The 24488-nt window shown below is 36.4% G+C and overlaps 1 protein-coding gene across 1 annotated transcript in view; it reads left to right on the top strand.

Annotated features, from left to right (window-relative positions):
• The window catches only part of LOC120312994 (phosphate-regulating neutral endopeptidase PHEX-like), a 73787-nt gene extending 49895 nt beyond the window's left edge, over positions 1–23892 (top strand). The window contains exons 13-15 of the mRNA XM_039354433.1: positions 9234–9311; positions 15670–15773; positions 22586–23892. Coding sequence (XP_039210367.1) covers positions 9234–9311; positions 15670–15773; positions 22586–22808 — 405 coding nt within the window. The 3' untranslated portion in view covers positions 22809–23892. The remainder of the gene's footprint in view (positions 1–9233; positions 9312–15669; positions 15774–22585) is intronic.
• The last annotated feature ends 596 nt before the right edge of the window (positions 23893–24488 follow it).

The raw sequence follows: 24488 nt of genomic DNA, 5'->3' as shown, positions 1-24488 counted from the left end.
TTTATTGAAGAAGAACAATGTGTAACGACAAATTTGGATGCTTTTTGTTTAACAATGTTAACCACCCATTTGTGGTTGCACATCTGCCAGTTTTAGCACTCGAGTGCTTTCACTTGTTTTTCCTTGGCTTAAAGTGACATGCAGCTGACCTTACTGGAATACTAGTTTCTCCAGATAAATCAGCACATTCTCCATGGTTTGTCATTGAATTTTATGCATAGGAACAGCATGGGAACTATATCTGCTGAAGAGAGATACTTTCATCTTCTGGTAAATTGAGGATAATTCTTGGAATCATAGCAATGTCATTTTTTTTTAACACACCAATGTTTCTTTGCTACAATGAAATTCTTGTGGAATTCTTCCACAATCATCTACATTCATTCTAAGGCCTTGGAAGATCCAAGATTAAAAAAAGATAAAAATGATGGGTGATCCTATTGAATGAATGAATTTGTTGGAAAATGGATGGCATTAACTACTTGACAGTGACAGCCCTGAAGGAACAATATATTTCATCATTACAGGGAAGTATCTAATGCATGTGGAATTGATTTTTCTTATTATTTCATTGAGAGGAACCAAGATAAAGTTAGCTGAAAATACTTCTGCAGGATTGTCAAATATTGAATAGATGAAATCTATACAAGTAGTCTTCGCTTATGACCACAATTGAGCCCAAAATTTTTGTTGTTAAGTGAGATATTTGTTAAGTGAGTTATGTCCCATTTTATGACCTTTCTTGCCACAGTTGTGGTGAATCATTGCAGTTGATAATTTAGTAATATGGTTTTTAAGTGAATCTGTTTTCCCCATTGATTTTGCTTGTCAAAAGGTTGCAAAAGATGATCACATAACCTTAAGACACAGCAAGAGTCATAAGTTGCCAAGCCTTTGAATTTTGATTACATGATCATAGGGATGCTACAAAGGTTGTAAGTGTGAAAAATGGTCATAGGTCACTTTTTTCAGTGACATTGTAACTCTTAATGATCACTGAATGAATTGTTATAAATCGAGGACTACTTGTACATTCTCTTTGCTGGCCGAACTATATCTTCAAGTAATTCTATTTCATCATTTTGGTTTTTCTGAATTTTGTCTTCTCCAACATCCAATTAGGGCACAGAATATCTTCCGTCTCTCTCATTCAATCATATTTCTGATCAGTTGAAAGTTGACAAATTTCTCCGTAGGTATGATTTTTTTTTGTTGGGCAGATTCTCCACATCAGCATCTTTTCTTCTTTTCACAACTGGCAGAAACTGATGGAAATTGCCACAGCAAATTGCCCCAAAGGCCTAATTTTTACCGTATATGTGTATATTGCGAAGAGTCCAATCTGTGATTTCAAAGCTCTCCCTCCTAATCATGAGCTCTCATTCCAGACAATAGGCATCGATGTCAAAGCAAATTTGCATTCTTGGAGGTTTCTTCCCCCCCTCCCAATGATACAAAGAGCATTTTCATTCACTTTGAGGGGTATCTCACCAAGCATAAATATTATTGCAAAACTGGATAATGCCACAGAAACAGCTACAACTCCACCTCCTCTATCTTTATCGAGGATCAGGTCGGTGATAAATGTATTTTACATTCTTCCTGGTAAATCAATGAAAATAATCGAAGAAAGATTGTTTTATAAGCAATTACACACATAGTCAAGACAATAAAGAAATCTGTCATTGCTCTGGAGGCTCTTCTTCTTTTGGTATCTTCTATAATTTATTGCCTATGATCATCAGCTTGCAACAATCCTCTCTCTCTGCAGACATCTTAGAATGATGGAAGGATATGACCATTATGTGATTCAAAAAATACTGGCCCCTTTATGTGATGAAGAAGCATCTCAAGTAGTAGAGGTCACTACTTCATGGGGTAACACTTGACTTAGAACATTGGCTTCAAAAATTCCAGAGAAATCCTCCACTCTTTTCCAATATTTCTTCTTTCCCATTTCTTATTAGACCAAGTACAGAATCTTGGAATATCCATATAGTACAGTGTTTTTGCAAATGGATTGTGTTTGAAGAGATCCATAAATTCTGTTAGTGATTCAGCATTATCTCGAAAGAACACTTGATGCTGTTGTGGAAGGTGCACTTGAAGGCAAACAACAGCTGGTTCCCTCTTGTGAATTTGAAATTCAGCAGCTGAAGCAACAGCTTCAATATATCTGCTTGTCAAGTACTGTGTGATTTGGTCTTCACTGTTCAATGCAAAAATTGCCTGATCACTCCCTTTTATGCTTGATGACATATTTGGTATGAGCATCTATCTACACTGAGCTGACAACTGAAAACCTTCAAATAGTTGTGCATTATAGGCACCACCCACTGAGGAGTTATTTTGGCTTGCCCAAATGTATCATAATCTTGTGGCCTGAATGCTTCATTAAGCCACAGCAGAGAGTGCAAATGAGGCAGACTCTGCTTTCGGTATTCCATACTTAGCACATGATTCCTTCCTTCCTTCCTTCCTTCCTTCCTTCCTTCCTTCCTTCCTTCCTTCCTTCCTTCCTTCCTTCCTTCCTTCCTTCCTTCCTTCCTTCCTTCCTTCCAGCAGTCACAACTTCTCAAATTTCTTTCCCTCAGAATAATGGGTCCTGGCATTCTGTAAACTGGACCATTTCAGCTACCTTTATTGACAGTTTTACCCTATGATGCACCATTTCATTCAGGACAGATTTTAATAGTATAGTTACTAGTATAAAAGTAGTATAAAAAGAAAGTTTCTTTTTAAAAATCAGAAACTATTTATTAAAGAATGAATAGCACACATCTACAGCTGAAGTATGATTTATTACATGTTCCCTGATAATCATAAATATTTTTATAAAATGTTCTTTAATTTATAAGTGAATGACAGAGAATAAAGGCTTTCAGGCTATATGAAAGGATGGCCTGCCCAGCCACTGAAGACATGATATAATTGTTGTGTCTTGAATGGGAGAATGAAAAAGATGGATTTTCACAGAGTTATTATGCTGTTGCTTCCTTTGTTGGCCTACTGAACCCAGTATTTGGGAATAATACCACAAATTCATGTTTCAATGCAATGCAATGAAACTTTAGTTTCAAGCCAGCAAATTGATTTAATTTAAATAAGTCATAGATTTTTAAAGTACTACACTGACTATTTAGAAACCCCCTAATGCAATATGTAGCTGCTTGTCTGAAACGGGACTAGACCGATTATAGTTGTATCATCCTACTGTTGCAGGAACTATCTGGTTACCAGTGTACTTTGGGTGTGGTTTAAGTACTGGTTATAATCTATTACATCTTATATGGTTGGGACTCAAGTATTTACAAGATGGTCCCATGTACTCAAGGTAGAATCCACCAGCCTGATATGATCCAGCCAAGAGGGCATGTCAGAAGGAAACTTTTTTATTCTGCCTTCTTTCAGAAGAGCTTGCCCTCAGGAAAAGGATGCCCCAGTCTATTTTGGCTATTTTGAAAATATTTAATTTTTCTTCAGAGTCTTTGAGAATCAAGAGTGTGGTGGATATTGTGGAACATGTTTTCCTCCTGGTGAGAAACTGATGCTGCATTGAATGTTACTTTTGTGGTACTGAATTTAGTTACCATGTTTTAAATCAATTTTATACTTTATTGTGCTTTATGGGATAATGGGAAAATCATGTGATTGAAACTGCATGTAAGTCCTAGTAATCAAGTAAAAAAATGTTTTCCTGATGCTTCTGAGGTTGCTACAGACAATACATAATGCTACAATTTCATTTCCATATACAGAAGGAATATGGATGACCAATATTGCATGAACAGTTAGCCAACTAATGTTCACCTGTGTCTATTGGAGCTCTTTTGGATGATACATTTATTATTGCTTAGGGTTTCATTCAATTTCTACTTTCTTCATTGTGATGAGCCATAAGCTCTCTCTCTCTATATTTTTTGGGATCCTGTAGCAATGAAATGTTATCTTTCTGCCCTACAATCCTGAAGTTGAAGGTTTTGAAGGTTAAGCTTTGTGTGGGAATATCTTGAGCCATTGGCTTTCTATATTGATTCGAAAAAAAAGTTTGGGGAAAATGCTACTCTTTAAATATTGTCTCACTTGCAGAGTAAAATAAATTCATGCAAGGTTTTACATTGCATTCCTTATACAATATGCCTCTCAAGCTAACACTCTGTGGAAATATTGGAAACGATGTACAGTGTCCCTATTCTGATGATGAATTTTGATGACATGACTTGTAATCCAATGCTATTCATATCTTGCCTGCATTAATGGGTTTGAATAGGATGGGATAGAGATAAGAAGCATATGATTGTGGTTTACAATTTATATCTCTGGAGGTAGTAACTTTTACCCTCAAAAAAGCAATTTTAATCTATGTGCATCTAATTCACAAAAGCATGGATTCACTAACCAGATGTGATGTTTTTCATCTACTTTGGCTTGATCTGAAACCATTTGTCATGACGTGTTTAATACTCTTTTATCTTTTGGTGTTAGATTATTTGCTGCAGTCAGCTTCTCCCTTGTTACCTGGCTGCTGCCAGTGCTCAGTCAGTTGTAAGGAGATGTCAGTTCCATTAATAATCCTAGCACAGTGCAGACAGATTGTGGAAGACCGGAGAAGGGGAAATTATATTTAACCCTGAGTTTCCAGCTGTCATTCTATTTCCAGAGAACAGCATAGTCCAAAATATTAACCGAACTGTGTGAGATCAAAATACTTGTGGCTATGCTCATTAGCTATCTAAAAACAAAAATATGCATGTAACAAATGCATACTTGTATACAACAAATGTATACAATAAAGCAAGGGTCCCCAACCCCCAGTCCATGGACCAGTATCGGGCTGTGGCATGCCAGCAATCGGTCTGCACAAACAAGCAAAACCCCATCCACGGGATTTGAGGCAGCACACAAAACCACACACTTTGTGGTCCATGGGAAAACCTCTCCATGGAACTGGTCCCTGGTGCCCAAAAGGTTGGGGACCTCTGCAATAAAGAAGAGCTTGGAGTCAACAGTTATGCAACAAATAAACAGCATAGTAATAATTATCATAGAAGAACACAGTCTACATTAGGCAGTGACTGGAACTTGGATTTCTCTTAGGTATCGGATAACAATATCATTCTAGTAAGCAGTGAAGAATGAAAAAAATCAGCAGAGTGCAGTATAGATAAAAAGTTTTTTTAATGACTAAACACAGCTTAAATAAATTCCTTATGCTCTTTATTAAACATAGATGCAATTCCTATTTGGCCACATTATTAGTGTAAAATGCTGGATTGGAAGGCTGTCTTGATACTTAATGTAGTCAAATGAAATAGATTTTAGACATCATCCACATTTCTTCCATTCATTTCCTGATGCATTCTTTAATGCATTCCACATTGCAATGAACATAAATTCAGTTTCATAGCTACTAAGATTGTGCAGGTACAACACAATGATTGAAGCCTGGGAAATGGGCCCTTGTCAGAGTATTGATTTACAACCAATTTATCAGGTACTTAGGAGCCAAGGGCTTGGCGGCAAAAGGAAACAATAGCCAGTTGCCAACCATCAACACACCAATCAACCAATAGGAAGGCACCACATAAATACAACTCATAGAATAGCCCAAAGCATGCGTTCCAGTGAGAGAGAAATTCCCCAAGAGGATGGGGGCTCCAGCACGAGTCTGAAAGCTTGGAAGAGGAAACCTCTGATGCTGATGACCGACCCAGATTGGATCTTACATTCCATAATTATGCATGATTTTTATTTATTGTCAAAGACTCAGGTACACATCCCAAAGTGATGTGGAAGACCTACACCTTAGTTGGGTGTAATAAATTCAATGTAGTTTAGTTTAAATAAATGTCTTTTTACTCTATTTATTTAATTTAAATAAAGGTCTGTTTATTCTACTTCGGACATATCTCTTATTGTAATAAAACATACACTCCTTTTATATAAAATATAAGAAACACTGATAAATTTAATTTGATACCAAACTAGATGTGGGATTGCCAACCAGGAGGTCCAGTTAGAATTTTTCCTATGATCACACAATGACACAGAATGGTTAAAAATCATTTACATATGAAAAAGACCCACAAACATAGAAATATAATATTCATCTTATCTATTATGTTCTTCAGTCATCCTATAATGATTGCTCACTTCATGGATTAAGAGAGGACTCAGTTCCCAGACCTATCCAGGAAGTATGGAAATTAATAAATATGGATGTATATTATACTGTATAACATTATACAGTAATGTTTCTTTTTGATGACCTATTGATTATGTTTTAACATCACCACCCCCAGATTCAGATGATGTTATACAGCCTAGTTCTGATTTGAAATATCTTTAGCCTTGGCATTTGATCAATATTTACAGCAATTAGTTCACTTGGAAATCATTCACCAGGTTGGGACAGTTCATCCACATTCATTATCTTCCAAACTTTGTAATTAGTCATGCTGCAAAATGAGTAGGTGTTTTCTTTAAAGGTCAAAATTTATCAGCTCTTAAAGTTATTATTCTCCTTCTGTTTGCTTAATGCTCTATACTGAAAAGCATGAACACAACACAAAGTTGCTTAATTGCTTTAAATGACTACTTTAGAAGACATGCAAGACCTCTATGACTTACCTAAGTCATTTAAAAAACTAGATCAGCAGAAATTTCAGCATTTTTTTTCCTACTTGCCCTTTTGTGTTGAATATAAGAAGAGAAAACAATCAGGTATTTTAACCTAACAGTAATTACACAGTGTCAATCAGTCATATACCAAACAACAATAAGATATGGTTTTTCTTGATAATAATAAAAACCTGTGAGGCTCTGATGCTCCTTTTGGAAAATTAAGAAGAAATATTCTCTTTTGTTATTTACTTCATTTCCCAGTTTGTTCTGTATGGCATTTGTCTTCTATTGTTTTTCTGTCACTGAGATCATTTGCATGACAATGGGATCTGTCTTGCTTAAGGATTCATCTGTTTCTGCTGCTCCTGCTGTTAATCTCCCACCTGTTTTCTGCAGGATGTCACGTATTAATTATCTCAATTAATTGTAAAGTCAAGATATTTCCACAAGTGACAAATAAATACCTGGGGTTAGCATGATTAGCCTAACAGAATTTATTGCCAGAGGGAGTAGCTAAAGGCCAGCCATTGAAGTTAAAGTGTATTGCTATAGTACCCAAGAGGTCAGATTATTCTGTGTGTAAGACAAGATAGCAGGATTTTTCTGTTTCCAGGTGGTAAGATATTCATATTAAAATTCATTTAAATCATTTACAATCTGTGTGTATGACGTTCAAAATTTTTGCCATGTCTGCTTTAGTCTGCATAATAAAAAAATTGGCCATGTGGGCTAGAAAACTAAGGAATTTTCAGAAACTGAATGGCAACATTTCTTTTATAACTTGATCTTTTTGAGCACTTCCTCTTAGCCAAAAATGAGAACTAGAAAAGTCCCCCCCAAAGTAAAAGAACAATGAATGCTTATCCTTATCTCCCCATAGTGATCAGTACAGGTAGTCTTCAATGTACGACCACAATTGTGCCTCAAAGTTCTGTTGCTAAGTGAAACATTTAAGTGAGTTTTGCCCCATTTTACAACCTTTATTTCCACAATTGTTAAGTGAATCACTGTAGTTGTTAAATTAGTAACATAGTTGTTAAGTGACTCTGGCTTCTCCATTGACTTTGCTTGTAAGAAGGTTGCAAAAGGTGATCACATGATCTCAGGACACTGCAACAGTCTTAAATGTGAATCAATTGCCACGTGTCCGAATTTTGATCACATGACCATGGAGATGCTGCAATGGTCATAAGTGTGAAAAAGTCACTTTTTTCAGTGCTGACTGAACAGTCACTAAATAAACTGTTTTATATTGAGGACTACCTGTATGTTTCTTTAGAGAGATCAAGCACTATTAAGCTTAACCGACTGGTTCCTACAGAATCTCATCTTCTGTCTAATTTACATTTACATTTAGCCAGGCTATAATCTGGGCTACAAAAATCTGGATAACCACAGGATGGCAGCAGCCCCTCACCTATTCAGAAAATTCTTTTTGCTTATCAGTTCAGATATGATGCTCCTTGTTGCCTCCCAGTATTGTAGGAAGATTCAATATATGCTCCTGTGAAGCTGAATCTGGCCACAGGTAACTTCTGTATCAAGGCAGAGGGACAAAGTCTCACCTGGGTTTTGCATCAAAATCCAAAATCTCTGATACTTGGAGAATTGTTTATTTTTTCTGACACAGTCAAAAGACTGGTTAAACGTGTATCTGAAAAGCTTCTTATTACAGTACTCTGTGAATGCAGAAAATATTACCTTTTTTCCTGACACAGAGAGGCAATTATATTTTCCCAAAGGTAAACAGGGCATGCTTGCACCCTGCACAATATAAATAAAGTATTCTTTAACCTAGAAGATGTATAGACAAATAATTCTACTTACTGAACTCTAATCTAGTCAATAGATTCACTCCCACACATTATATTTGAAGGGTTTTCAGATGGCTTTGCTTGTTTTATATGTTGTTATCCTACATGAAAGAGAGTTCCTACCATCTGGTTTGAATTAAAAGTCATAACAGTGTTCCTCTCCCCCTCATATAGGATGTCTAGATTTGAACAATCTGTACATAAAAACTGCTTATCATAGAACCAATCATTATGCTGTATATATTACTATCTTTAAGGGAGGAAAAAGTAACTGCTGAGCAGAGACACTACAAAGCCAAATTTGGAGTCCCTTGGTTGAGAAGAAAGAATGCAGTGTAAAATATTTTGCACAGCTTCATAGACAAAGAATTTTTTTTAGATCAGATTAAAGCAAGGTACACAGTAGGATGAACAGTGAGCAGAATAGGCTAGGGAGTGTCCCCCCCTCCCCCCGAAAAAAAACACATTTCCCAAGACTCAGCCCTGGAACACTAGTGTTTATGAGCAACATTTGACTTGTGACAACTACATATTTTTGCATGAAAAGATCCATCTCCATCTAACCATCTCCAACCTGGATTTTTGAAAAATAACAGAAGTTTTTTATACTTACTATGGATAAATAACATTCTGCAGGTTATTTGTTATTGTTCTTTGCAGGAAAGTAAAATACAGATTTCCTGTTTTTAAAGCTAACAACAACTGCGAGCGCAATTAAGATTACCATATGATTTAAAATTTACTTTAAATGGTCATCCTTGTCTTTGTTGTGTTTATCCATTTTTTTTTCTAAAGGCAAAATCAGTTTTGGCAAAAGTGGGTTATCCTGGATTTATAATGAATGATACATATGTTACAGAAGGCATCAAAACAGTAAGTTTTATTTTATTATTTTCAATTATTACTTGTTGCAATTATTGTTATAATATAAATTACAAATGCATATATGTTCATATGCTCATTCACCATGTAGAATGTTCAAGATTTAACCAGAGCAAAGAGTATTATAAATATAAATTACAAAAGTCTAGTGCTAAATGCAATCACCCTCCCATTACAAAGCCTCCTCTCCCTCATGCAGCCTACCTTCCTTCCTTGTCCTTGTCTCTGCCCTGCTTTTTCAGGATATATTAATGCTATGCACACAATTAATTCCCACTGGAAGTAAAGGAGTAATAACTTTTAAGAGCTTCATTGATGCATGTCTTCAGTTATATAAGTTTGCTTTGTACATTTCTTGAGTTCCACTTAATTGCTCACATTATTTACATGACATCTTTTGTTAAGCATCATCACCTCTCAGGAGAACCAAATGTTTTTAATTGAAACAAATGATGATGAGTAAGTATCCTAAGATGTATTTAATCTCTGAAGAGAAGTGTAAGCCTCATATTTAGCTGTTTGTTTTGCAATATACGCAGTAGCTATCTTCAAAATAAAACAGTGATTATTGTCAACCGTGTTGCTGAAGCAAATTAATGGCAACTGCAGTCCACTTACTGAATCATAATTCTACTACTAATTTGTTAAATATCCAGCAAAGTAAAAAAAAAAAAAAAAAAACAGAGCTCCAAGTATATTGTTTGGCAGGTCTGAAAATTGTACTAAACTATTGATACTCTTAACTGTAGGGTCTGAGTTTAAAACTGTGATCTTATCATATTTCTATTTTTTTTTGAAGTTGCCAGCAGTTATATTTTTAAGTCATTTCCTCAATGTTCTAAAATATTTATTAGCTCTTAAAGGTCATAATCTGAAAATGAGTTAAAATTTAGCTGATGGAAGCATTAAAATTTTTTAAAAGAAGACCAATTTTATGTTTGCAGCTTGTTTATTTTTTGGTTCCAAATATTTCATATTTAAAAATATAATTAGTTTTCTTTCAGATGTCAAGATTATTAACTTTCCTCAAATATGATTCAAGGAAGGGATTTTAAAGTATACTTGTTCTTCCACATTTTTATACTATTCACCATAAAAATGCATTCCATAAATAGCCATCAAAATGCATGCAGTACCAAGCTCTAGAAGCAACAGTGGAATAATTATGTTAAGTTATCCAGTGTGCCATATGTTGGGCAAAACCACTTTGTTGTCTATGAAATTTCCTAGTATATGCTCACATGGCAATATTCACTAATTTTCTAATGCAGAAAGACAATTCTATTCATTTAAAAATAAGATCATCTTGCAATTATGTATTTATAGAACTCATGGAAACAGTGTGGTGTTAAAACACCATTTTCTTTTCAACAGAATTGCATTGCTTTCCAATTTATATACAATACAGAAAAGCACCAAAGTTATTGGACACATAACCAACATATTTTGAAGTTAACATTCATAGGGGAAAATTCAGTTTGAAAAACGGTATTATTGTAGAAGGATTGGCAGAGCTTGGAGTGGAGTCAATGAGAAATCAGCCTAAAGTCTCTGTGGACCTTTGACTAAGTCCAACCCTTCTTGAATTTCACTGACTTTTATCTAATGACAAGATAGTGTTAGCCATTAGTTGAGTAGATTCCTGTGCATAGGCATGATTAGTAATAAATCAGTTTAACTAGAACTTCATGTGTGGTCTTGATCTTTCACACCTGACAATTATACACTATTATACTGTTACATTCATTTTTCTCATCATGCACACATATACATAACCTGTACTAGACTGTTGTTTCTCTGAGTCATATAATATATGTGGGTATATGCATAATTCTGTATTTATTTTGTTGTTGTTAATTGCAAAGTCATGTCCGACGCATCGCGACCCGATGGACAACGTTCCTCCAGGTCTTCCTGTCCTCTACCATTTTCTGGAGTCCATTTAAGTTCACACCTATTGCTTCAGTGACTCCATCCAGCCATCTCATTCTCTGTCGTCCCCTTCTTCTATTGCCCTCAATCTTTCCAAGCATTAGGCCCTTCTCCAGTGGTCCCTTCCTTCTCATTGCAGGCGCCAAAGTATTGAGTTTCAACTTCAGGATATGGCCTTCTAAAGAGCAGCGGGGTTGATCTCTTCTAGGACTGACCGGTTTGAACGCCTTGCAGACAAGGACTCGCAGGAGTCTTCTCCGCACAATAGTTCAAAGACCTTCAATTCTTTAGGCTCAGCCTTTCTCATGGTCAACTTTCACAGCATACATGCACTGGAAAACCATGGCTGGACTATACGCACTTTTGTTGGCAGGTGATGTCTCTGCTTTTAGTACGTGTCTCGATTTTGCCATAGCTTTCCTCCCAGGAGCAAGCGTTTTTAAATTTCTGGCTGCAGTCCCATCTGAGGTGATCTTTGAGCCCAGAAAAATAAAATCTGTCACTACCTCCATTTCTTCCCCATCTATTTGCCAGGAATTGAGAGGGCCGGATGCCATGATTTTGGTTTCTTAATGTTGAGTTTCAAGCCAACTTTTGCACTCTCCTTCTTCACCCGCATCAAGAGGCTCTTTAGTTCCTCTTCACTTTCTGCCATCAGAGTGGTATCATCTGCATATCTTAGGTTGGTGATATTTCTCCCGGCAATCTTAATTCCAACTTTTGATTCATCTAGCCCTGCCTTTCTCATGATGTGCTCTGCATATAAGTTAAATAGGCAGGGCGACAGTATACAGCCTTGCCGGACTCCTTTTCCAATTTTGAACCAATAAGTGGTTCCGTGTCCAGTTCTCACTGTTGCTTCTTGACCCGCATATAGATTTCTCAAGAGACAAATGAGATGGTCTGGTACTCCTATCTCTTTAAGAACTTGCCACAATTTGTTGTGATCCACAAAATCAAAGGCTTTAGCATAGTCAATGAAGCAGAAGTAGATGTTTTTCTGGAACTCCCTAGCTTTCTCCATGATCCAGTGTAGGTTGGCAATTTGATCTCTAGTTCCTCTGCCTCTTCGAAATCCTTCCTGTACTTCTGGTAGTTCTCGATCCACATACTGCTGAAGTCTAGCTTGTAGGATTTTAAGCATAACTTTACTAGCATGTGAAATGAGTGCAATGGTGCGATAGTTTGAATATTCTTTGGCATTGCCTTTCTTTGGACTTGGGATGTAAACTGACCTTTTCCAATCCTGTGGCCACTTTGAGTTTTCCAAATTTGTTGGCAAATTGAGTGTAGCACTTTACTGGCATTGTCTTTTACGATTTGAATAGCTCCGCTGGAATACTGTCACCTCCACTAGCTTTGTGTGCTCAAAATTTCTATAGGCCCATTTCACTTCACATTATAGGATGTCTGGTGCAAGTTCAGTGACCATCTCATTGTGGTATCTGGGACGTTAAGCTCATTCTTGTATAGTGTTCTTCTGTGTAGTTTTGCCATCTCTTATTAATCTCTTCTGCTCTGTTAGGTCTCTGCCATTTTGGTCCTTTATCATGCCCATCTTTGCATGAAACGTTCCCTTCATATCTCCAATTTTCTTGAAGAGATCTCTGGTCCTCCCTATTCTGGTGTTTTCTTCTATTTCTTTGCACTGTTCATTTAAGAAGGCATTCTTATCTCTTCTAGCTACTCTCTGGAATTCTGCATTCAATTGGGTGTATCTTTCTCTTTCTCCTTTGCCTTTCGCTTCCCCTCTTTCCTCAGCTATTTGCAAAGCTTCCTCAGACAGCCATTTTGCTTTCTTGCATTTCTTTTTCTTTGGGATGGTTTTAGTTGCTCCCTCTTGTACAATGTTGTGAACTTCCATCCATAGTTCTTCAGGCACTCTGTCTATCAGATCTAATTCCTTAAATCTATTTGTCACCTCTACTGTATATTCATCAGGGATATGATTTAGTTCATACCTGAGTGGCCTAGTGCTTTTCCTTACTTTTTTCAATTTAAGCCTAAATTTTGCAACAAGAAGCTCATGATCGGAGCCACAGTCAGCTCCTGGTCTTGTTTTTACTGATTGTATAGAGCTTCTCCATCTTTGGCTGTAGAGCACATGGTCAGTCTGATTTCTATGTTGACTGTCTGGTGATGTCCATGTGTAGAGCCATCTCTTGGGTTGTTGGAAAAGAGTGTTTGTTATGACCATCATATTCTCTTGACAAAATTCTATCAGCCTGTGCCCTGCTTCATTTTGTACTCCAAGACCAAACTTGCCTGTTATTCCGGTTATCTTTTGGTTTCCTACCTTAGCATTCCAGTCCCCCATGATGATAAGGACATCACTTTTTGGTGTTAATTCTATAAGGTGCTGTAGGGCTTCATAGAACCGGTCAATTTCATCCTCTTCAGCACCAGTGGTTGGGGCATAGATTTAGATTTAGATATTGAATGGTTTGCCTTGGATTTGCACTGAGATCATTCTGTCATTTTGGGGATTGTATCCCAGTATTGCTTTTCCTATTCTTTTATTGACTATGAAGGCTACTCCATTTCTTCTGAGGGATTCTTGCCCACAGTAGTATACCTGATGGTCATCTGAATTAAATTCACCCATTCCTGTCCATTTTAGTTAGCTGATTCCTAAGATGTCGATGTTCAGTCTTGTCATCTCTTTTTTGACTACGTCTAGCTTGCCTTGATTCATGGATCTTACATTCCAGGTTCCTATGGAGAAAAAATCTTTACAGCATCGGACTTTCCTTTCACCACCAGATATAGCCACAGCTGAGCGTCCTTTCGGCTTTGGCCCAGTCGCTTCATTCTTTTTGGCGCTACTAGTACTAGCCCTCTGCTCTTCCCCAGTAGCATATTGGTCACCTTCCAACCTGAGGGGCTCATCTTCCAGCGTCATATCTTTTTGCCTTTTAGTACTGTCCATGGGGTTTTCATGGTAAAGATACTGGAGTGGGTTGCCATTTCCTTCTCCAGTGGATCACATTTTGTCAGAACTCTCTGCTATGACCTGTCCGTCTTGGGTGGCCCTGCACGGCATAGCTTACAGCTTCATTGAGTTATACAAGCCCCTTCGCCACGACAAGGCAGTAATCCATAAAGGGGTGTATTTATTTATTTATTTATTTTTGTCATAATTATGTAGTGTATATTGGAAGAGGTGACCCTTTGAGATCTGAATGCAATGAAATTTCATTTTAATGTATGCCCATTAGTGTACATTCACAGTGACAATAAAATTAATATTCTATCCTATATTCTATTCCACATAGATAGGCAACCAATAGTACAAGGTAGTTGTTTCAAATATCTAGCAATAGTTATCAATTTTACATGTCAATTATGCTACCATAGCAGTTCAGAAAAGAATGGCAGCCCTTCTAGGATTGTTTTAGGAATTAGGGTGGACATATACCTGTAACCAACAGATTATTTCTTTCAAAATTGGTAGTACAATTCTTTATGGTGGGTGCAACTGAACCCCGGCATAAAATTCTAATTATATGAAATAATACAATCATTCTTTCTGAGAGCCATATTTTCTACACCTAGAAGTACATCCAATGTTGTATTTAGAATAGAAGCTGGTTGATTAGCACTGAAACAAGTGTTAGGAACTAATCATATCTTTCTGGGTCAGAATCTATTCATTTTTCATGGGACATTTGTCCTTCCTAGTATATGATTGTACAACAAGACATTATAAAGAAATATCTTCAAACTACTTCACATGGCATGTTCTCTGACTGTATATGAAATGGAACTTTTTGAAGAAATATTATGATATATTGGACATAATTTAATAGCAGTCCTTTGGTCGTATTTTCACCTCAGTGAATCAAGGGAACCACAACCTACATTTTTTCAAGGGAACCACAACCTACATTTTTAAGTTGTTCTATATCCATTAGCAATGGGCCTTTTTCAAAACACATTTTAATGTATTTCCTTCTGCAGTTATGGATAGCAGATATAAAAAGAATCTCTGCAGCACTTAATCAATGCTCCTATGCCTCTAGGGCAATTTCAAAACCTTAGAAGGTAGATTTCTAAGATGTAAATTCTAGGTGGAACTGCACTCTTAATTAATTTGCCCTTTAATAGAAAGACTACATAGCAAACCCAATCAATGAGAGAGGTCTTAAGATCACCTTTTTATTTGTTCCATATATTGGTTTCAATTAATTATATCATATCCAAATTGTTAACAGAAGTATTATTTGTATCAAACTGTTATAATGCTATTATGTTTTTGGATTGTACCTGATTTGGTTTTGGACCACAATGAAAAAAAGGAGGAGAAGGCATTTTTTTCAGAATATTTAAATTCTGATATTTTACTTGTCTAGTATATTAAGGTTGTTCATCTGTTTTAATCTAATTATATTAGCATAATCTTTATATTTATTTCCAGATGAAGTTTTCAGAAACAGACTATTTTGGCAATGTCCTTCAGACTCGCAGACATGTGGCCCAATCAGATTTCTACTGGCTGAGAAAAGAAGTCCCCAAAACAGAGTGAGTTGGGACGAGATGTGCTGGGGAAGTATTGAGATGAAATATTATCAGACAATTAATATACAAGAAATATAATTTAACACAAATTTTAGACTTTTCATCCCCAATCTATTGTTCTGAAACGGATAAAATTTTAAAATGCTTAGTTTGCCTGGTTTAGAACTTAATAATTGTTTTGTGATGATAACTGTGCTACAGATGAGTTTCTGCTGGCAATTATGACTGTTTGGAATGGTACTGCTGGAATTTCCGTCGAATATAATTTTCATAAATGATGGCTATCCACGAAAATAAGCAGAGTTACTATTATGAACTTAGGGTCAATAAAGTAATGGGGTTGAATTCATTCATTTTAAAATGGATGAAAGTAAGCTTCTCCTTTTATTTTAAAAGAAGATGTTTGCCAGATGATATCATAAGACAAAGAATCAAGAGGAAATGACATTCCTTTCTTTTCCCCCCTCTAGTTTGACAAAGAGAAGAGGGGCTCCACAACCACACAGATCTTAAACCCTTTCCATAACCTACATCCTTTTCCTCTTTTAAGTCCTGCTACTGCATTTCAGTGTGCAGAAGAATTTGCAAAGAAGATCATGAAACAGTTGCTTCTTTCATCTATCTGTTGTGTACCTCTCTGGGTGTAAAAGAGGGGAGAGTAGGCCACTACATTGCTGAGATCTGTCTTTGCAATACAATACAAAAGCCACAGGAACACCTATCATAGCCCTTGTTTTGTATGTGCATGTTGTAAACTAAGAGAAAAACCTGAAAATGTTCTGAGATTCTTCTAGATTATTTGCTATCATTTCTATAACAAATTATATTTAGTTTGTCATGAGTGTCCAGAGCAACAAACACATTTTCTACTTTATGAAGAAGTAGATAAACCCCCTTGATCTTTCATTCTTATGGATGCGGTTATTAGCTGCACTAATACTGTAGGTATCCTGAGAAAATTCTTAGTCTTTAAAATGTCACTGAAAATTAAATTAATTGGCAAATATTTCCTGAAATATAAAATTGTAGGGCAATCCCGTATGTATTATCTTCCATCACTATTCTACTTTGGAATGAAGAGAACTGTTCAACAACTCAGCATGTATTATATTAAAATCCAGCTTATATTTATTCTTTTTCTTTCTCCAGGGGCTGTTTAATATTACCTTTCCCCACTTGTTTTTCCTATTTACCTGGCTTAATTTTCTTTAGAGGGTTTGGGGGAATGGTTCTGAACTAGTTAGTACAAACAGACAGAACATAGTAATATAAACTTTTTTTGCCATAATTGTAAGGCATTTCTTATGGCTTTTCCTTGGGATCTTATTTATTATTCTATCTTTATTATTCTATCTTTATTATTCTTAAATTATTTTATTATATCTTTTTCTCACAGAACAAGCCTATATGTGTAGTTTCTGAGATATAAAATAGGCCATGGACCTGTGCTGTCTAAATTCAGTTGTTGAGTATCAAGTTTAAAGGAGAACTGAATCTGAATCAGAAATTCTCTAGGAGCTTGTTGTTGAATCAGGACAAAAAACAGCATCTTGCTGTTGTGCTGAAAGCTCTGATTGTTCAGGGTGTGAAAGATGTAGAAAATGGTAGGGCTTGTATTGCAACAGTGTAATGGCCTTTCACTTCAATTTCAATACAACTATTTTATTCACATTACTTTCATTTTAGGTCAGGAATCAAGGTTTTCAGAGTCTGTTGTAATCCAGACCATGCAAATCTGGAGATACAGTAACCCATTTTATTCCTTCCAAACATAAAAATATAGTCCTCATTATCTGAGAATTCAAATTGTGAGGATTATTTTTCTGTCATCATTGTAATAGCCAGTTATATAGATATCTCAGAAGGGGCGAAAACTTTAATTATAAAGTTAACTGCAATCAGGAGAAACATTACTTTTTATCATATTTCTCTTTATAAAATTTCATTAGGCCTGTTGAAAGAAAAAATTTCATCAAGGTCCAGTCCAAGCCAGGAATAAACAAAATGGAGACTGCTTAGGAAAGAAGGTTCAGTTTATTTAGTTGCCAGAAACTTCAGTGACAGTAACATGTTTCTGGGATGGCTGACAAAATGGAGCTGGGAGTGGGTGGGTTTTTATACCTTTTGGGGGCTTTATGTTTGGAGTTGTTCTTGTTTGAGATTGTTCCTGTGCAATGAACTTTGATCTGAGCTTCAGTGTGCCCTTTTGGTATTCTAATGGTGGTGGGTTAACCCTATTATGTCCTAAAGGCCATGTCTTTAGATTTTGGGTGGGGGATGCAGAATTTAGGGGTCTTTGTCTTTCTAATCTTAGTGTTGATAATAGACAAGTATTGGAATCAGCTTCCCCCACCCCAGAATACTAATTCAAACTGTAATTTCCTACAGTGTAATCTCCAAAATATTCCTATAGCCACATTCCAGATATGGTTGAGTATCTTCCATTTTCTACCATTCAGTTTGCCTACTGACCAAATTGCTCTATGGAGGATGCTATTTCTTCCATTCTCCATCTGAGCCTCAAGCACTTAGAGGAAAGAAATACTCACATGCGTTTATTGTTTGTCGACTTCAGTTTAACACAATCATTCCCCAGCATCTAGTAGACAAACTGGGCCTTTTAGGCTTAAACACTCCATTGTGCAACTGAATTCTTGATTTTCTTACCAACAGGCCCCAATATGTGCGAGTTGGAACAAATACCTCTAATACCATTTTCTTGAGCACAGGTTCTCCTCAGGGCTGCGTCTTACATCCGCTGCTGTTCACCCTGTTGACCCATGACTATTATGCTAGGTTTGTCACCAACCATATTGTGAAGTTTGCAGGTGATACAACAGTAGTGGGCCTTATTCAGGATGACAAGGTGGAAGCTTACTGCAAGGAGATTGAGGGTTGATGAACTGGTGTAAGGAAAACAGCCTAGTTTTAAATACCCAAAAAACCAAAGAGATCATTGTTGATTTAAGAAAAGGCAGGCACAGCCACACTTCTCTGTACATTAATGATTCACCTGAGGAGATGGTTACCAGCATCAAATTCCTGGGTGTGCAGGTAACGAGTAGGCTGGCTTGGTCGCTCAACAATGAGAAACAGATGAAGTGGGCACAGCAGCACCTGCATTTTCTGTGCCGCATGAGAAAAACACATCTTCCTTCCTCTGTCCTGACCACTTTCTACAGGGGGATGATCGAGAGCAACCTGTCATACAGCATCACAGTCTGGTTTGGAAGCATCACTACTTCAGACAGGAAGGCGGTGCAGAGAGGGAGAGAATGGCCAAAAAGATCATTGGCAGTTCCCTCCCTCTCATCCAGGACATAGCACAGAAGCACTGCTTGAGCAGGGTCTGTAAGATTATCTGGGATACTTCACATCCTCTTCATGACCTGTTTTCCTTGTTACCTTCTGGGAGGAGGCTTCATGGTATCCATAGCAGAACATCCAGATTCAGCCATAGTTTCATTCCATACAGCATTAACCTTGTGAACTCTCAAGTTTCCTCCTTCCATTATATATTCAAGATGGATAGTATTTAATATTTATTTGTTATGTATATGTAGGGGTGGGGGTCTAAACATATGTGGTATATAGTATGTTTAGGTGTGTGTCATGTATGTATTTCACTTTGAGAGCGGGCAACTAAATTTCATTTTTGATGTGTGTCGTTGTGCCCACAGTAAAAAAAAATGACAATAAAGGTTATCTTATCTTATCTTATCTTATCTTATCTTATCTTATCTTATCTTATCTTATCTTATCTTAACTGGCTATGAAGTTCTCCAGTAGGCCAGGACAAATCCTATTAATGCCCATTAATAGTTTTGGACTAAACCAGTGGTGGCGAACCTACGGCATGGGTGCCAGAGGCGACACTCAGAGCCCTCTCTGTGGGCATGCATGCCCTCGCCCCAGTCCTAGGCCTTCAGCTGGGTTTTATAAAATCAATCAGTCAATTTCAACTACTTGCGGGAAAAAAAAAGATCTTGCAAAGTTGGAATTGATTGATTGAACTTTTTAGTCCCAGCCAGTCTGCCATTACCACCGCAGCCATGCCCACCCAATGGGACACACCCACCCAATTGGCCACACCCACCTGGCACCCGACAATGCATAAGTGGGTTTTGGGTTGCAGTTTGGGCACTCGGTCTCTAAAAGGTTTGCCATCACTGGACTAAACTATGAACTTTCCCAGGCAGGGAAGAGGTCAAACATAGACAAACATATTTTTATTATTTTATGTTTTTAATGTAAGATGCCCAGAGTTATTCTGGTGTTAGCTGGCCTTTAAATCTTGTAAATAAACAAACAAATAAAATGAGAAGGATTAAATTACACTGTCTTGAGACAGAATTTTAGAACCTTTTTGGGGAGGAATGGTAAGTTGTAAAGATTTTTCAATATTTGTACATTTTGAATTTACTGTAGCTGAATTGTCTGCTATGCAGTATTTTACAAGCTTAATTTAGAACGCAGCAATAAAGGATAGCCTGAAAAGATATGTTACAGTAAAGCTGCATAGATTAGTCTTTTTTACAAACTGTTCTGAAATTAGCCAAAAAACTGTATTTAAGAAGCAGGCCCTACATTATTATTTTACAGTTTTCCAGTTATTTAAATAAGTATGAAAAATCTGATCTCTGAAATGTACTGGATAACCAGTAGATGGCAGGAAGAAATAAAGACAATTCTAGCTTTTGTTGCCATTTAGCAGTAGGCGTGAGCTTAAATGGACTCCAGAAGATGGTAGAGGACAGGAAGGCCTGGAGGAATGTTGTCCATGGGGTTGTGATGGGTCGGACACAACTTTGCAACTAACAGCAACAACAAAAGTGGCCATATGGAATATTTGCAGACTGTATTTGAAACCTAATTTAAATATCTGAACATAAGGAGAATCTACATAGGGAATCTTTCCCAAAGCATTTGTACTGTATATACAGTACAAATTTAACAAAGTTTTGGGTATGTAATGAAATTATATAAGGCAACTTCATTCCATCCTTATGCATTTATATCAATATTTGGAAGAACAAGAAAAGTCACCTCTTGCCACCAACACCAGTACCAATATAATGCTGTTTGTTGGTTTGGTATTTGCATATGGGAAATTTTATTGGCATTAATTTTCTCCTGCAAAGGTGTAATCTCTATACAGTAATGAATGGTCTGGTGGACATTTTTATATAAGTAATATAAATGTATAAAAAATTAAAGCATGTTAATGTCAAACAATAGACATTTATAAAAGTTAATACTTTTTAAGAAGTATACTAAATATTTATCCATTTTAAGCGATTGTAAAACTTATGGAGACAGCTTTCATGTCTTTGGGTTAAGCCTGGTTGAGGTTAGAACGTATTGAAAGAAAGCTCCGAGACAATTGAAGCAAATAAGATAAAGAAATGATGCTAAAAGTTATGATCGTTGTGGAGACTTAGAATGTGCAATGACATTTTAGATTTCTAATAAAAGTGACCTAGTGCCACTCCAGGTCATTCCAAAAAGTCATTCAATGTTATCCTATGTAAGGCCACTTCTTTTTAAGCATCTGTGCTGCTGCTTTTCAGATTAGTGTATTTGGCTGCTGCTGTAAATGACTCTGAAATTGGAATGCAGTCAACCTTGCTAAATGTTTTCTCCTGATTCCTCAGCCTAGATGTCACTCATCTTCTACTCTCTTGCTGAGATATATCTTCCATCTTATCATTTTATTGGAAAATGTTTTCCAGAAGGGTGCAGAGTAGGGAGACAAACCATGCCTGCTAAATAAAGTCTCTTGTATTATAAGTATTAACTAAATAGATATCTATTCAGTGATATTCAGGCTTATATATGATATATGATATTTAAAATATAGAATGGATAACAAAAATAATTGTTATATTGTTTTACAGTTTAATATTAAATAATATTACACAAGTATATTTGATGATGGTTTATTAAAAAAACTGATAAAAATGGTGGATAATCTCATAAATCCTATAATTTTGATATTTTGATATCCATGCTTAATGCATTTTCTAAAATTTCATTTGAAAAAGGGAAGCTTATGTACTTTAGCTATAATGTCAGATATAGAATACCTGCTTGATCAAGGATGGAAGATATTCCATTGTGCAAGTAGTCCTTGATTTATGACCACAATTTGGATCAGAATTGTCATTGTAAGTCATTACAGTCATAAGATGAGTCAGACCCAATTTTATCACAATTTTTATCGATTGTGTTAAATGAATCACCACATTTGTTAAATGAATCACACCATTGTTAAATGAATCTAGTTTCCCCAATGGGCGTTTTTTTTTTTCTGGACATCAGCAAAAAAATGTTGCACATCAAACCATGTGACTGCAGGATGTTACAATCGAACATAAATACAGACAGATTGCCAAGTGCCCAAATTGCTAACATATGAGCATAAAGGTTGTGTGATGGTTGTAAGTGTAAGTACAGGTCATAAGTCACGTTTTCTGAGGGCATTGTAATTTGAACAGTTGTTAAATGAATAGTTGTAGGTTGAGGACTACCTGTAGGTGTTTGAACCACTTTTACAGACTATTAATCTTCATCCTTTGCTACATAGTTGGATCCTGATTTCCTTTGTACATAGAATAATAAGGTGCCTGCTATGGCTTTGAATGGCAGGCTCTGCAATTGTAGTTTAAATCTTGAGGGAGATCCAAATTTAGCCAAAATGAGCAATGAGTTCATATAGGAACTTGACATTTGTGGGGGACGAAGGGGGACGGAGACAGACAGATGTTCTCTGATTAATAGAATAATATCTGCTTTTCTTTTCTCTTTTTCAACAGGTGGTTTACTAGTCCAACAACAGTGAATGCCTTTTACAGTTCATCTACAAATCAGATCAGTGAGTACTTGACTAAACCACCATTTAATTACTTATCTGAGAAAAAAGAATATCCTTCAGCTTCTATAAGCAGTGCTCCTCACAATTTTAAAATTGTTATTTCCTCATACTGCACAAAAATGCCTACTAGTTTTAGAAACTGTGTCCTCATTAAAAAATACTAATACCAAGTGCATTGTATGTTTACAAGCAGGTAAACATTGGCTGTTGATTTTACATATTCAGGATACAAAGAGAGAAAAAGAAAGAGAGAGAAAGAGGGAGGAAAGGAAGAAGAAAGAAAGAAAGAAAGAAAAAGAGAGAAAGAAAGAGAGAGAGAGAGAAAGAAAGAAATAAAGAAAGAAAAGCCAATTGCATAAAAATAACCTTTCTAGGAAAGAAGTAATATTACCTTTATGAAGTAATAAGGCATCTGATTGTTTGTGATCAAGGAATCCATAAAGCAAGCAAGCAAAGAAATCCCATATTCATTAAGGCTATTCACTCTCTAATAATTTACAATATCACCCAGCATTGTTGAGACATATAAAACTGTGTATTGATTTATGTTTTTGTGTCTGGCATCAGTTAAGCAGTGATAAGTTTTTGAGCTTAATGGCAGTGGTCTCGTTTTCTGGTATCCTAACATTTTATCAGCAAGAAAAGTAGCTCTCTGTGCCTCTGAAACTGCCAGTCAAAGCTGTTGGCAAAACATCAGGTGGTTAAGGCATCAATTGAAACTGAGAGACTCTATGTTCTAGTCTCACTTGAGGCACAAAGTCAGCTGGGTAACTGTGGGCCAGTCATTCTCTTTTAGCCCTAGGAAAAAGGCAATGTCAAACCATTTGGAAATATTGCCTAAAGAAAACTTCAGAGACTTGCCTAGAAAGCCTCCAAGAATCAAAACTTGAAGACACAGCCACACATTGCTAAGGAAGGCTTAGCAAGCTGTTTTATAGAATATCTCCCCAACTACTCCAAAATCAGGGGAACAAAACCCCACAATTTTATCCCTATATATTTGAGCGACATTATTAATAATCTCCAGGCTCTTCATGGACCTTGAACATGGAAAATAATAACAACAACTAATATTAAGCAGCTCCTGATCAAATGTGAAAAGGTGGAGACTAGTCTAAATATTCAGAAAGCACATAGGGTCTATCAATGCTGGCAGATTGCCTCATTGTCAGAATTAATTTGTTGTTATTTGTGAAGGGTAAAAATGGATATCATTTTTTATTAATTTCCCACTCGCCTTCAAAGTAACCTCAAGATAGACTTTTCTGTTCCACTTCCAAATTATGTTTGTTTGTTATGTTGCTTTTAGAGTGTTTCTATCTGTTTGGAATAAAGTATTTCAATCTGTTTTAGCAGTTTACTAGCTATTTTGCAAAGAAAGGGGCACACTTACAGATAGTTCTTGACTTACAACAGTTCATTTAGTGACCATTCAAAATTACAATAGCACTGAAAAAAGTACTTTCACACACTGCAGCATCCCCATGGTCACAGGATCAAAATTCAAATGCTTGGCAACTAACTCAGATTTATGGTGGTTGCAGTGTCCTGGGATCATGTGATCACTTTTTTGCGACCTTTTGACAAGCAAAGTTAATGGGAAAGCCAGATTCACTTAACAACTGTGTTACTAAACTTAACAACTGCAATGATTCACTTAACAATTGTGGCAAGAAAGGTTGTAAAATGGGGCAAAACTCACTTAACAAATCTCTTACTTAGCAACATAAATTTTGGGCTCAGTTGTGGTCATAAGTTGAGGACTACCTGTGTTACAAGGATATAAATAACATATATCCTTGTAACAACACAGCTGAAACAGTGTGGCCGCTGCAATCTGCACT

The sequence above is a fragment of the Crotalus tigris genome, unplaced genomic scaffold (genome assembly GCF_016545835.1).
Source record: "Crotalus tigris isolate CLP2741 ecotype Arizona unplaced genomic scaffold, ASM1654583v1 scf7180000018553.2237530, whole genome shotgun sequence".
Lineage (NCBI taxonomy): Eukaryota > Metazoa > Chordata > Lepidosauria > Squamata > Viperidae > Crotalus > Crotalus tigris.
This window is presented reverse-complemented; position numbering and strand designations above follow the sequence as displayed.